General features: G+C 57.4%; 1 protein-coding gene across 3 annotated transcripts in view; it reads right to left on the bottom strand.

Moving 5' to 3' along the window:
- GTF2IRD1 (GTF2I repeat domain containing 1) overlaps positions 1–15,260 on the bottom strand; it is a 101,232-nt gene that overhangs the window by 45,991 nt on the left and 39,981 nt on the right. For all 3 annotated transcript variants that reach the window (XM_063088536.1, XM_063088538.1, XM_063088537.1), the window contains exons 5-12: positions 15,009–15,192; positions 13,908–14,218; positions 12,780–12,869; positions 10,850–10,933; positions 6,728–6,911; positions 2,117–2,142; positions 1,023–1,131; positions 119–156 (exon numbers count right to left, since the gene is read on the bottom strand). In XM_063088536.1, coding sequence (XP_062944606.1) covers positions 119–156; positions 1,023–1,131; positions 2,117–2,142; positions 6,728–6,911; positions 10,850–10,933; positions 12,780–12,869; positions 13,908–14,218; positions 15,009–15,192 — 1,026 coding nt within the window. The remainder of the gene's footprint in view (positions 1–118; positions 157–1,022; positions 1,132–2,116; positions 2,143–6,727; positions 6,912–10,849; positions 10,934–12,779; positions 12,870–13,907; positions 14,219–15,008; positions 15,193–15,260) is intronic.

The raw sequence follows: 15,260 nt of genomic DNA, 5'->3' as shown, positions 1-15,260 counted from the left end.
CTTGGGGGTGAGGGGCAGAGGAGACTCATTAGTCCTCCAGGCTCATGGTCTGAGCTGGTCTCCCCGGTCCTGGCCCTCCAGCCCCACGACACACACAATGGGTCCTACTCCTCCTTACCTGGCCCACAGTCTTCTGAGATGCTGCCCTTGTCTGACCTGTGAAGCCAAGAAATTCCACGGCATCAGTCTGGTCAGGGACCACCCCACCCCAGCTGTATCCCTCCAGGAAGTCAGGGGCCTGAGCACATCCCCCCAGCCCTCCATACCCACAGAACAGTGGTCCTCCCTGGCCCCCCCGCCCCACAAGGTCCCCAGTGCCCTGTCTCCTGCTCACTGTCCTGGTGAACTGTCTGGATGACCCCATTCCCCACCAGCTGGGAGCTCCTAAGACCAGGGCCTGGGTCTGGCCAGTGGTGGGAGCACCCAGGTTCAGCCCAATGGGGGCTTGGTCAGTGCTCGTTGGGGGGACTGAGAACTGTAGGGACTGCCAGCCTGGAAGCGGGAAGGAAGTCTGGGGAGGGGCAGGGCAGTGAAGCGGGGCAGGGTCCCTGGGATGAATGATTCCGTGAATTCCCTCCCTCCCTCCCAGAGCACTGCAGTGGGGGAGGCCTAGGCTGGGTGTGGGGATTCTGTGAGAAATGGACCATCCCTGACTTCCAGGAGCTCAGAGCCTGGGTGGGGGCCACTGGGGATGGTCACCAGGCTGCGTGCTGCATGCAGGGCCTATGGGCTCTCAGGGCAGGCACTGAACTAGCATGGGCATTCAAGGCTTCTGACAGAAGCGATATCCAAGTAGATCCTGAGAGTGGAAGGTAACAGGTGGGGTCTCCCTGTTCTGCCTTCCCTGGGTTCTCCCTGTCCATGGTGGGCTCTCCATGGGTGTCCATGTCTGATGCCCCAAGTGCTTGCAAGGGGTCTTGCAGTGGTGGGAGCTATCCTAGGCCTGGCCCCTACTCGCAGGTAAAGCTGCCTTCATCCAGAGAGGGGGTGGCCGTGGGTTGGGACCTGAGGTGGGACCTTACCGAGCAGTCCCGGCCAGGTCGAGGATGGAGGCCCGAGAGACTTCTGCAAAGCTATCCTCTGGCGGGCTGGCTGGCTCCAGCTTTGTGGGGTCTTTGGTAAACTTGTTCCCTGGGAGGAGAGTCAGGGAGGTCAGGATGAAGGCTCTCTGATCTCCTCTTGCCTGTGGGGCACATGGGCAGGGCCTTTTGTGAAGCTCCTAGCTCGGGGCACTTGGGATGGGGTCTGGCTCTGCCCCTCCTGGGGGTTTCTGCATCCAGCTAACAGCCAGGAATGGGTCCTGAGGAGAGACGCCTCCCCTGGCAGAAGGAATAATGGCCCTGGTGACCGAGGCAGCAAGGGATCTAGGAGAATGAGGGCAGGAAGGGAGAGAGTGGCCAGAGAGGTGCAGCTTTGGGGGAGCCCCAGCCCCTTTCCTGAGGGCTCTCTCAACCCCAGAGAACACGCTGCTGAGGCTGAGAGAAACTGCAAGACAGGCTCTCATGTAATTATGCCAAGAACCCAGAAGAAGGCGCTCTTAGCATGCCCATTTCACAGACGTGGAAACTGAGGCCCATAGACCTTGCCCAAGGTCCCAAAGTTGGTAGCAGGCAGGGCCAGAACCAGGACCCAGGCAGGCTGCACCCCAAGGTCCGTGCCTCCCTTGCTAACCCAGGCAGGGCCTGCCTCTTCCTGCTGAGGCAGCCACCAGCTAGTTATGGCCTGGGCCAGAGCCACTAGCCTGGGGTGCAGCCATGAGTGGGTTTCAGCTCCTTTATCTGCACAGCAGACAGGAACAGACAGACTGCTTTCATAGGACTACTGAAAATTAAATTAAATTAAAATGTGCTAGCGGCTTAGGAAAAATGTGGCACATGTTAGTGTCCAGCAAATGTTAGCTGCATTATTCCCTGTCCAGGGCATCCCAAGCCGCAAGGGTTTGTGGGACACTCTGATGGCATCCAGGAACCAGGGGCCTGTGTCTGTCCCAGAATACAGAAGCCACAGCCCAGAGGGGAGGGACTGGAGAGAGCAGGGTCTGGCATCAATAACAGCTCAGGGGCTGCTGGGACATTAGCTTGGAGGCTTTGGAGTGGACCAGCCAGAACCCACTCACCTGTGAAAATCCGTTCATCAAACATCCTGGGGAGAGAGCAGAGACGGACGTGAGCACGGTGCAAGCTCCAGGGCTCTCCCAGGGCTCAGGTCCCCTTCAGTGATGGTCACAGAGTCTCACATGCACAGCTACAGCCACAGGCCTGGGCACTGAGCTGGCCACGGGTGAGGGTAAGAGAAGGCACAGGCCAGGCCCTGGGTGGTCCTGGAGGGTCCAAACTGTTCATCCCAATGCCCCAGGGTCTCTTGCAGCCCGAGCTCTCCTTGGCGCCTCAAGCTGCTCCCCGCCCATCACCAGACTGTGAATGACTCATTCGTTTATCCCTTGGGCTCTTCCCCGACACCTCCAGTATCTCACTCAGTGACAGGCATGGGGACAGCTGGGGCCCCTGGGGCTCTGCCTGGCTGGAGGCTGGGTGGAGGCTAGCAGCCTTTGGTGCTGTGCTCAGGGATGTGGCCTCTACCCTGTAGACAACAGGGAGCCCCTAGGTGGCATGACATGGTCAGAGCACCAGGGGATGGATTGGAGGGGAGAAGGCTGGGGGCCCAGGAGCTGTTCAGGGACCTGAGTCATCAGATAAGATCTGGAAGCCCAGGCTAAGAAAAGGAGGCTGGAGTCAAGGTGGGTGAGGGGACCTAGGACCACCAGCCTGCCACCTGCAGGGCTGGCGTTCTGTCTGCTCTACCCTCAGCCCCACCATGGTGGCGCCTGGTGGGTCGGGGGCCTCAGGCAGCTGGTTTAGGGGCCCTGCAGCAAAGCTTACTGGACGGAGCACAGGGCCTTCATCACTAAACTCAGGCTCTAGGTGAGAGGGATGAAGGGTCATCTGTCCGAGACGCACACCCGACAATGCCCTGGGGGAAACTGGCAGGAAATTCAACCAGAGGCAAAAAAGTCGATAACAGAGGCAGAGGCTGGGTTGTGGGGCGAGACCCGGAGCATAATCCTAAACATGACTTCCTATTCTTTTTCTGAGAGGCCCCGGTACCCACTGTTCACACATCTGGATCTCACCCGGCCAAGCAGCAAGCACAGGGCGTAATTCTGGGGAAACTGGCTTCCCTTCCAAGAACTGCTTCCTCAGCCCCACCCAGGAAACAGAGGCCACCAGCATGGACGGTGGATCTATCATCTACAGGATTATTTCTTTATCAGGGACCATCGGGTAGGGAGCAGGTCGCAATGGCACGGGGGCTTTTGCAGGTCCTTGGTGGGGGGGGGGCAGACGAAGGGAGAAGGTCAGATGCCCTCATGGGTTGCTGGACTGGAGGCCTGATTGACAGGCACTGACCGAGGGGTTGCTGTCCCGCCTCCTAGCACAGTCCTGAGTTCTAGAACCCTCTCCTCTCAAGTTCCTGAGAATTTGGAGGCCAGAGCTCAGCATAAGTTGGGGTTGGGGGGAGAGGCCTTGTTGAGGACAGCCTGACCTCCCCCACGCCACACACCACAGAGACATCCGAGCCAGGGCAGAGACTACCTCCTGGCTGCTTCTTAGGTGCTCTTCTGTCCTGACTCACTTCTGCTACGATGACCTCAAATGCTTAGCAGATGAGACCGGGTGTTAACAGAGAAAAATGCACCAAGGGCTCAGAACGCAGCAGCCACTGTTACAAACCCTTCACCCATATCCTGTAGTATCCAATCAATACCATGAAGCATGGATATTATTAGGCCTGTTTTACATAAGTGAGGCACAGAGCAGTTAAGTAACTTGCCCGAGGACACACAGCTGGGAAATGGTAAGGCCAGCATTAGAACCCAGGCAGTCAGTGCCAATGTGCTTAACTACACTTTCGTTCACAAGGGAAATGAAGAAAAAGGACTTCTGTTTATTGAGCATCTGCTACATGTCAGATGTGTTATGTCCACTTCCTCATTTTATGTTGAAAAAACCTGGCAGAGGGACATCATTGTCCCTGTTTTTGCAGATGAGGAAGCTGAAGCTAAGGAGGGAAGCTACTTGTCCAAGTCCATGGCACTGCAAGCGAGTGGCTTCAAGCCTGGTCTACCTGACATCAAAGCCTCCTCCTTCAGGAAGCCTCACAGGCTTGCTGCTCAGGTGCTACTGAGTCCTCTACACCTGGGAACATGTTGTTTTGATGCATCCTCAACTCATCACACAGGTAACCAACCCCCATGATGGGCGGTGGTCTCCAGGAGCAGGTAGGGACAATGCCTGATGTTTTGTGAAGTCCTCAGCAGAGCCCAGGGGCTGCAGGAGGCGCTTGGCAAACACTGGTGAAGAATAATGCAGGCTACAGTTTGGTTCATAGACATAGTGAGGCCCTAAAACTGTGGTCAGGCACGTAGGGATACCCTTGCTGCTTTCTTCTCCCCTAGTCTCCTACCATGAGTCAACTGAGGTAAAAGGACTTAGGCAGCAACAAGAGAGATTTAAGCTAGACATTAGTAAGCACTGCCCGAGAGAAGGGAGATGAATTTTAATTCACCTCCAGAATAATTTATCAAGTGGGGCCCCATGTCAGGTGCTGTGAGGGGTACAAGAGGAGGTGAGAAGGGTGATAAGCGGGGGAAAAAACCACCTGCTACCAGGGGGTGACATTCTTTCCAAATGAGGACAAGGGAGGGCTTTTAGAGGCAGAGAAAATTGAGCCCTGAAAGACGAAGACAGGTGGAGGGCGGGTGGGGAGTGCTGCAGGAAGAAAGGGCTTGAGCAAGGCTTATAGGAGGCAGGTGAAGGACTCACAGGCAGAGAACGCGCCCGAGGGCTGTGCCTGGTCCTGGGCTGGGGATGCAGACGAGGTGCTAAGTCTGACAGGCTGGAGAGTGGGGTTTTATCCTGGGGGTGTGCGCAGAGAAGGGTTCCAAGCCGGAGACCACGCGGTCAGAGCTGACTTGCAGAACTGGCGCCCTCCCTGGCTTCCCTCCCGGCCTCCTTTGCTGTCTCTGCTCTGGCCTCCCATGTGGGGATCCCTGGGATCCACCTGGACCTGCTTCTTGCCTCTATTTCTCTCCTCCCTCAGCCATCTCTTCCTGGCCCATGCTGATAACGCTCAGATTTTTATATCTAACTCAGACCTCTCTCCTGAGCTTCTGACATCTCAAACGTGGCCTCTGACAGTTCCTTCTCCTGAGCATTTCAGGTTTAACATAATCAAGGTGAACTCATTGTCCTGCCCCTGACTCCTGCTTCCCCAGTCAGTACACTCAGGGGGTCCTTACCTCTATGCCTCCCTAACCACTCCACCTTCAATCCACAGCAAACCCTATCACGGTTCAACATCTACCCCAAACCCAGCCACTTTCCCCCTCTGTCCACCAAGTGGCCCAGCCCCATCACCGCTGGCTTGGACCACTGCCTTGGCTCCCCCAGCCGTCCCCCACCTTTGCTCCTGTCTCCCTAGGCCCCACTCTTCCCCCAGCAGCCACAGGGGCCATCAGATCCTGGCTCTGGCCTCCAGCCACCCTGCAGAGGTCCTTCTCACAGCTCTAGAACAACTCCACGCTCTCGGAGTTGACCCCCAACCTCTGCTCTTGCTCCCACCTCCTCACATCCTGGGCACAGGACAACCTCCCCAACACTCTGCCCAGCTCTGGGCTGGGCAGCCCCTTCTCAGCCACCCAGCTTTGGCTTGACAAACTTCTCAGTGGCACCCTGACTACCCTCCCCTAATTATCTCTCTTCCCTGACCCGGTTTATTTCCTAAGCTCTGAGCAGCAGCTCTCAGAGGGCATGAGCCCAAATCTGGAGAAGCATTTGTTCATCTGTTCATTCATTCCACAAATACATACTGGGCATCTGTATCCACAGGAACAGTTCTAGGTGCTGGAGGGTCAGGAATGAGCAAAACACAGCCCTGCCGTCAATCCCTGCACATAGTTCCGCAGCACCCAGCAGGCAAGTGCACGGGCTTGCACACAGTAGACACATGCCCCAGAGAGCGTCAAGAAGCAGCTGTGTGGGAAGTGGCCAGTGCGGCTCTGCCTGGACAGCAGGCCTCTGCCCGCACCCCCCCCCAACCACTTAGGAGGATGCATCCAGGAAGTCTGGCCTTGCCAGAGATGTGGACTCTGGCTTGGTGGTAAGTCCAATCAGCTGTGGGAGGTGGGAGACAAGGCTGGGGGGTGGGCGGCAGCAGGAACCCTGGGGGCTGCAACTCTGTAGTCTGCTGTGCCAGGACCTCCCCCACCCACCCACACCTGCACCGGGGGAAACTAGGAGCTGGAAGGACAGGGAAGGTGGTCAAAGTCCCAGCAGACAGGGCTGCCCGAGGGGAGGGTGTGGAAGGGAAGAGGCTGGTGGCCTGAGCTTGGGTGACCTCCCCTCTGACGGCAAGTAAGTTCAAAGGCCTCAGTCTTCGTTGGGGGAGGAAAACACTGCTTATTCAGAACCTACCAAGTGTCTGATCGGGCTAGGCTCTGCCTACCTTTGCCATTCAGTCCTCAAAAGAGGCCCAGGAGGAGGCCATGCAGCTTAGTTAAGGAGCCAAATTCTCTCCCAGGCCTGTGTGATTCTGTCAAGTCAGGGAACCCTTCATTTCACCCCTGCCCCATCGTTGCCTCCCCAGGCGCCTGCCCTGCCTGGACACAGCAGTACCCTGAGTCCTTGGCCAGCCCAAGGCAGAGAGCACCCCGCACCCCACCCTGTACCTCTTAATGATGAAATGGATGCTGTGTCGCTCCTCCAGGATCCGCTTCAGCTTGGGGACCCCGTAAGTGCAGGGGCGCTTGAAGGGGATCTTGTCTGGGATGCCCACGATCTCTACGGCCTCCGGGTCACAGGCGATCTTCCTGTAGGGGACGGGGACCATGTGGTCCAGGCCCAGGGCTTCCGCTGGAAGGGCAACGGCAAGGCTGAGCAGGAGGGAGGCTGCAGGACACAGGGCCCCAGGACTGCGGTCACAGGCACCTCCCACGGCCCTGACGCCACTCTGGCCACACAGCGGCCAGAGGCATCCTGCCGAAACATCACATCATGTCGCCTCTCTCTTAAAAAATGTCCAAGGCTCCCATCTCACTCAGTGACAGCCAAAGTCCCAACTACATGACCCCATCACCTCTGACCTCAGCTGTCCCCTTTCAACCCTCAGTTCGCTCCACACTGTTCTCTAGCCCCCTTACTGCTTCTTGACACCCCAGGCATACACCCACCCCAGGGCCTTTGCACCTGCTCCTCTGTCTGCCAGATCCTCTTCTTCCAGAGACCCACACACCTGCCTTCCTCCCTACCTTTCAGGTGTCTGCCCAAATGGCACCTCATCAGCCCAAAACAGCCCCCTCCAACCTCCCTACCCAGCCTGCTTTGTCTGTTATCGTGTGACACTCCCTGACATTACATCCAAATTCATCTACACCTCCGCTCACTGTCTAGGTCGTAAGCTCCACAGGGGCAGGGGTTTGGCTGACAGCGCACTTTCTGGGATCGAGATAGGGCCAGGCACCTCGCAGGTGCTCCCTGCACAGTCAGTGGGTGAATGAACGGCTTGAGGTCTGCTCGTGGCGGGACGACTCCAGCTACACAGGTGTGCCTGTCCTCCAGGCAGGGGCTTGGCACTCCTTTCATTCATCAGTGGCATAAATGAGACGACGCCAGAAGCCGACAGCTTTGCCAACAGCAGAGTAGACAGAATCCAGGCTCACGAACTGATTACTTGTTCTGTTCCTCTGGGCCATGGGACTGGTCATGTGCCATTTCAGTCACCCATTCACACCCCAGCTCCACGTTTTCATCCATTTGCTTCTTAAGCACCTACTATGTGCTTGAGACAAGCTGCTACTCTCACGGGCCTCTGTTCTTCCCCGGGCCTAGGAGGTCTCAGAAGACCAGCTGGGCTGGGCGTCTGCTTCACCCCCACCTCCCCGTGCGTTCGCGATAGACCTGGTCACACCGTCCTCTCTCAAGGGTCCCACATCTCCTCGCTGCTCCTCCAGCCCCTCCCCACCCTGGCCTACTCCTCTGGCCATACACGCTCCTCCCGTGTTCCTACAAGTGACCAGGGCAGGCAGAGCTGTCTAGGCCTCCCTCAGGCACTGGTGACATTGTTTTTCGTTGATGCGGCCCAGGTCTGCGTTGGCGGCTTTGGCAGCGAGATCCCACACTGAAGTCACACTTAGCTCGCTGTCAAATTAAACCCTCGAAATCTCAACAGCTGTCAAACCATTTCTCCCCTACCCCTACCCTCACCGCCGCCCCCCTGCATCAGCAGCCACCCCCAGCCCCCAGAACTGGAGCGATCGGTTCTTCAAGTCTACATGAATTCGTCTCTGTTAGGGTTCATCTGTTTGCTGGGGCCTGTCTTGTCAGCAGTGAGGAGATTCCATGGACAGAGGCCCGACCCTGCCTGGCCCCCAGCTGCTGCCCACTGCATAGAGAATAGGAAGGGGCCGGTCCCTCCTCACCTAGTCTCAGCATCTTCCCATGTGATAATGTCCTTGAGGTTTCCTGAGGCCCGGGTTTCCCTTATTTCTTTATTTTTCTGTGTTTTACCCCCTCTGCACCCCCAGCCCCATTGCAGGCCCACGTCACCCAGATGTGGTGGCTAAAAGGACAGAATAGGGAGAGGGGCTGCTTGTCCAGGATCTGTGGAATGCCTCAGGCTGCCCAACAACATCTCTACTCATGGGGTCCCCCAATACTCATAGGGAGCTTCCTTCTCCCCAGGGCAGCTGAAAGAAGTACTCAGAGGAGCTGGGGCCTGAGGAGGGGCACACCACTCCACACCCAACACTCCTTGGATTTGGCCCAAGTGCTGACATCTGGAAAAGGCCAAGCATCATGGAAAGTCCAGAGGGTGCAACAGGCTGGAAGACTGCCGGCTGCCAAGGTCTCACTGGGGGCTGCCGTGCCAGCCTGGCTGGGGCAGAACCTTCCCGAGGCAGACAGAGCCAGCTCCTCCCCTGCTCCCCTCCCCCTGCCACCCATCTGGCTCATACCTGCCTGGGGTGGGGGAGAGACTCCAGTGCAAACAGCCCTTTGCAGCACTGAGCAGAGGGGAGGAGTGGGTGGGCCTGGATAGCCACATCAAAGGCACCCAGGCTCTCCTAGTCTCCTTGCTAAGGCCCTGGGTGCCTGGCTCAGCCACGTCCCAACGTGGAAGGCTCAGCCCACATGCGCAGGCCTTCCCAGCCCCCACCCAGAGCAAATGGCACCTCTCGCACGAAGTCACCCCTGACTGCCCCAGCCTGTCAAGACCTTACCCTGCTCTGAGCTGCCATCTTTCTCACCCCAACTAAATGCTACTGCACGCTAGTGCCCACTACTGTATGCCACTGCACATTGCTGCTTGCTAATGTGCACACTGCATACTGCTATAGACACATCTCCAGCTACCTGCTGAAGCATCTTAGGAAGCAGAGTTGGCCTCAGTCACCCCTTTATGGTGCCTGGCACCAGGTGGGGGTTCAAAATGCATGAGGAACAAGCAAATGAACCAATGAGGTATGAGAAGATAACAGACGGAAGGAAGGGACGTCAGGTGGGGAGGGAGGACGAGGAAGACCACAGAGGTGACAGAAAGGGGCAGGCATGGAGAGAGGCCCCAGCCTGTCAGCTCCTGGTGAGAATGCTCAGGTTAGGGTGGAGAGTGGCCACCTCGAGGCCCCCAGTCAGGGTCTTCCAGCTCCTGGTACAGTGCCCATTCTGTCCCTCCACTGTGCAGGGAGCTCCCAAGGACACTGACCCTCCTCTTGGCCCCGTGGTCCCTGCAACTTTGGGTGGGGACCCTCCCTCTTCTCTCTGGGCCCCTGCAGCATGGGTCTGCATGACTTGGGTAGTGTTTAATGGCATCACACCTGGTGTGGCCACTGAGTACCTGTGGGTCTTGTATCACCTCCAGTGACTGAGAGCCGCCTGCCCAGGCAAGCACACCCTGAATTTGACCACTGAGCAGGGCTTAAGGACGGGGCTCCATAGAGGCTGGGCCAGGGAGTGAGCAAGGGGGCAAAGACCACCGAGGAGACAGTGTGAAAGGGCATGAGGGGATCCAAACACCTAGAGTATGAAGGTCTCAAGGGCCATGTGGTCCAGCCACCCTGTGGTGGCTGTGCCATCCTGCTGGGCAGGAAGCTCGCCAACGTGGAGGACCCCATGCCTGCCCCGGCTACAACACCTGTGTTTGCTGCCCAGAGTGTGGTGAGCTGACATCTTCTCTGGGCCTGGCTCTGTCCTGGGTGCCAGGGACACAGAGAGGGGCTGGGCGCAGTCCTGGCCCTTATGGAGACAGCCGTAGGCAAGGTGTCCCAAGTATGATGTGTAACAGAGAGGGAGCCATTAGGGCTCTGGGGGCCCACCTGGCCTAGGCTGGAGCCTGAAGGCTTCCTGGAGGAGGTGACCCCAAGCTGAGTCTTGAAGAACAACAAGGAGCCGGCCCCTAACAGGCGTGAAGGGCACGCCAGGTGGGGGCCCAGCACACGCACAGGCTAGCAGGGGGGAGGCAGTGTGGGCCGTGAGGGCTCACAAACATGTGAGGCCAGCGGAGATTCTTCTGGGCCCCCAGCAGGCACTCTGCCCCCATCCTGCCCCACTTCCCATAGGGGAGTCCAGGTCTGGGGCTTTGCCATCAGTCCCACCCCCTGAAGAATCTGGAAGGGAAATATTGACACAACCACCCCCTACCCAGACAGGAGGAGCCCGCGCCAGCTGACACGAGCGCTGACGGTGCGCGGGTGCCAGCATATGGCTCCCGCTGTCGTGTTGGGGACACAAGTGGTTCCTGTGCAATGAGATGCTCAACACGGCTGCCGGGGCCACATGCGGCCACGACGCCCACTCACCATATCTACTGTTAAACAGGATCTGCACGCACTCCCGGAGAGTGTTGATGTCCTCCGTTTCCTTTATGAAGGCGTCCCACTTCTCTATCAAAACACAGGAGGCACAGTGAGGGCCACTCAAAGCAGGGGCCCCACAGGACAATCATGCCCCTTCCACCTGCCACGACCACCGAGCCCTCTCCTCCAGAGCCCCTTTCCCTTCCATCCCTCCCCACCTGGGACCCCACACAAATCCAGGGTGCTCTGATGGGCTCCCTGTCTGCTCTCTCCCCTGTTGCCCCAAAACTTGCCTCTGTCCCCTACACAGGCAGTGTGTGCTGTGTAGGCTCAGCCCTGTCCATCCCAGGCCGTCCCGTCCTAGACGGACAGGAGGTTGGAAAAGTGGTCTTCCCGAGAAAGGAGGGGCTGAGTGTTGACCTTGAAGAGCCAACCCTTGTGCCATGTACATCTGAGGTCTCACCTGGCCTAGGCCTTCTTGGCTCCCCTCAAAGCCTCAGCCCTCCTGGCCTCTCCCATAAAACCAAAGCCTTTGCCTTGATGTAATATGACCCATTTGGCCCATTATAATTAATAAAAGTAACATCTTTAACTTATTAAGTGCTTATCTGTGCTAAGTACTTTATATATATAATATCCTACTTAATCCCTCATGACAACTTTTAAACATAGATATTATTCCCATCTTACAGATAAGAAAACTGAGGCTTGGAGAAGCTGAGTATCTCCCTGGGATCACCCAGTGGGACTCCGCCCCAGCTCGAACGGCTGCCCACTAGCCTCCCATGACACTATTCCATCCGATACTCAGATCCCCTCCCTGCCACGGGTGGACCTTGTTTAGGTCAGTGGGTTCTCCATTCTGATCCCAGGGGACTGGGTTTTCTTAAAAAGCCTCTTACTGGGCCGACCCCATGGCTCACTTGGGAGAGTGCGGCGCTGGGAGCACAGCGGTGCTGGGAGCGCCAAGGCCGTGGGTTCGGATCCTATATAGGGATGGCCGGTGTGCTCACGGGCTGAGTGCGGTGCGCACGACACCAAGCCAAGGGTTACGATCCCCTTACCGGTCACACACACACACACACAAAAAAAGCCTCTTACTAGAGAGACGAGGCTGAGAACTCCACAAGGCAAAACTGCTGGAAAGTCTGAGTTTATTTCTCTTTGGTATAACTGAATCCCAAATTTTCCTGCTATCAGTCCCTCTGTGCGGTACTTTCTAAATCTGTCCTGATAACACCAAGGTCAAGGGCTGTAGATCCCTGTACCAGCCAGCCACCAAAAAAATAAATAAAATAAAATAATATCTGTCCCCATATTTTCTGAAAATTCCTACCTTCAAGAGGTGGAGTTTAATTCCTCTCCCTTTGAGTATAGGCTGGGTCAAGTTTCTGGCTTCTAGTGGACAGGACATGGCAGAAGTGATGGGGATTTCTAAGGCGAGGTCACAAAAGACACATGGCCTCCTCCTTATTCTCTTGGATCACTGACTCTGGGGCAAACCAGCTGCCGTGTTGTAAGGACACTCAGGCAACCCCTTAATGGCCAGGCTGCGAGGTGAGCAACAGAGGCCTCCTGCTAATAGCCACGTGCGTGAGCTTGGAAGTGGGTCCTCCAGCCCCAGCTGAGCCTTTGGGGTTCACCTTGTCTGAACTCCGTGAGAGACCCTGAGCCAGAACCCCACCTACACTGCTCCTGAACCCCTGATCCACAGAAACTGAGATAATCAATACTTGTGGTTTTAAGCTATGTTTTGGGGTAACTTGTTATGCAGCAACCAATAGCTACGACACCTGGTTGTACTCACAGCCCCTTGAGCAGAGTTCCTCCTTCCTGTCACAAAGACCCCATGGACATGCTTCCCTTTCAGTGAGCACCACCTCCAACCCTGGTCCCCAGTCCAGCCAGGGTGCCGCCATGGGCGCTGTCCTACCTGACTTGTCATGAACGATGGAGAAGAGAATGCGCTTGGAGGCGTGGACATTCTGAAGGAGAGGCCCACCAGGCCCGGGGGGCTTCTGTCCTGGACAAAGGACAGGACAGGTACAGGTTCAAGGTGGGGCCTAGAAGGGGTGCCCCAGATCCAGCCCCAGGCACAGGCTCTGGGGTAATGGTCTCACCTGCCACCCCAGAACTGAGCCCTATGATCATTAACTCCAGGCAAGTTCCCTGACCAGAGGCCTTAGATATCCCGTACCAGAACCTGCTATCCAAATGCCAGATCAGCAAGATTGGGATGTCAGGTCACCTTTTCTAGGTGGGCACACTTGTTTCAGCATATAAGTCCTAAACCCCTTGTCATTCTACACCCTTCTGGAGGTGAAGTGACCTTTTTTATCCTTCTCATAATAACAGCAAATATAACTTACAAGCACCTACTATGTGCCAAGCATACAGCAGCTCTCAAACTCGAGCATATCAGAAGTACTTGGCAGACATGCTGAAACAGACTGCTGGACCCTGCCCCAAACTTCACACTCAGCAAGACTGTGGTGGGGCCTGAGAACAGGCATTCCTAACCCACTCTCAGGAGCAGCTGCTGCTGCTGATCTGTCATTTCATCACGATAAAGCGCTATGAAGTAGGTACTACCAGTACCCCCATTTTACAGATGACGAAACTGAGGCTCAGAAAGGTAGAGATGGGCCTGGGATACACAGACACAAGGTAGAGGAGCCAGGATATGAGCCCAGATCTTCGTCACCCAGCTTTTCCTTGTTACGCCCCCAGTACCCATAATCCAGGCTAGGTATGTAGTAAGTGCTCATTTAACACGTGTACACTGATTAGCATGATTACTTCCTTCCTAGACGCCTCAGGGAGGCCCCTCAGGTGTCTCTTGGTCCCAGGCCAAGGACACTGTTCACAGATGGCTGAGCAGAGGCCCAGAGTCTGAGGGGTCTCAGCCAGGATGCCATCTGCCCAATCCCAACCCCTGCCCAGACATGCCTCCTTCCAGACTGGGGAGGTCCCAAGCACCCCAATCTGCCTTGGGAGGGTGCCCCCCTGTGAGTGGCCTCTGCTCCATCCCCAGAAGTGGAGGTCCCAGCAGCAGTGTTACCACAGCAGTCGGAGAAGTCCTGGGCACCAGGGGCCTTGGGCTCGGGCACGGACCGGCCCAGGCCAAGGTCGCTGGGGGCAAGCGCACAGGCAGGCACTTCCTGCTTGAGTTCCTGGATAGCGTGGTTGGGGAGTGTGGTGCTGTACAGGAAGCTGGCCAAGGAGGACGAGGTGGCAGTGGGAGGCAGGTCCTGGGGTGGCACCTTGGGGGTCTGGCTGTGCAGGCTGCACTCCCATGACCCCTTGGGTATCAGGGAAACACCATTCAGCTCTACCAGGGCTTTCGAGTCCCGCCCGCCATCCTCGAGCGGCCTGAGTGAAGGAGAGCACACAAGACAGCTTCGTAGACCTGTCCCACCTGCCATCTCTTCCTCCACAGCTCCCCACCCCGCCCCTCCGCAGAACACAACAGCCCTGTAAGGTGGGCAGGACAGGAGCTGGGCCCCCGTCCTACAGGTGGGGATGCAGGCCCTGGGTGGGGCGTGACATGCCCAGGGCCGCCAAGGACCCTGGCCCTGGGCTCCTGCCCTAGTCCACTGCTCATGAGCCATCAGATGCAGTCGCTGGTCCCCCATGCCCTGGGTACCCTCCCCTTCCAGGCTGTGTGTGCTGCCGAAGTGCCTTCCAGAGACGGTCTCAGCAGTAAGACCTCAGCTGCCGACCTGGCTGCCTGCCACTTAGTACCACCCAGCCCAGCCTCAACAGCCCCATTTCCCTCCAGTCCCTAACCCCTGATGTGGAACCCCAGCAAGCACATGACATGACCACGCTTTTTCACAGGCCATTCCTGACACCTGGAATGCCGCTGTCGCTATTTTTCCCCAAGCCATGTCTCTTCCAGTCTCTTTGCAACACTGAAGTCCCCCAGGAAGACTACCACAGCTAAGCGGCCTGGCTTGGATCCTGCTCTCTGACTGGGCTTTGGCCTTCCCTCCACCATCAGATTGGGAGTTTTGACAACCAGGGTCCCCATGGGTGTGTCAAGCGCCCTCCCCTCTGGGGGATAAGTAGCCATGGAGTGGCAGCAGGCCGCCTCCTGGCCCAGCTCTACGGGCGCTCCAGCCCCAGCCCTCGCCCGGCCCCAGGCAGCCGCCTCACTCACCTCTTGAGCTTGAAGCGGATGCGGTGGCTGTGCTCCAGGATGGCCATGAGGGCCTTGGGGTCATACTCGGCTGGCCTGCGGAAGGCCAGGCCCTCGGGCAGCCCCTGCACGGCCAGCAGCCCCGGCTCCCTGAGCAGCCGCTCGTATGGCAGCGGCACCACGCTGGCCCTTCCCAGGGCCTCACCTGTGGGGGGTCGAGGAGGGGGCCTGGGATGAGACAGCAGTCAGGCTGGTGTCGGGGCTGGGGGCGCC

The sequence above is a fragment of the Cynocephalus volans genome, chromosome 3 (assembly GCF_027409185.1).
Source record: "Cynocephalus volans isolate mCynVol1 chromosome 3, mCynVol1.pri, whole genome shotgun sequence".
Lineage (NCBI taxonomy): Eukaryota > Metazoa > Chordata > Mammalia > Dermoptera > Cynocephalidae > Cynocephalus > Cynocephalus volans.
This window is presented reverse-complemented; position numbering and strand designations above follow the sequence as displayed.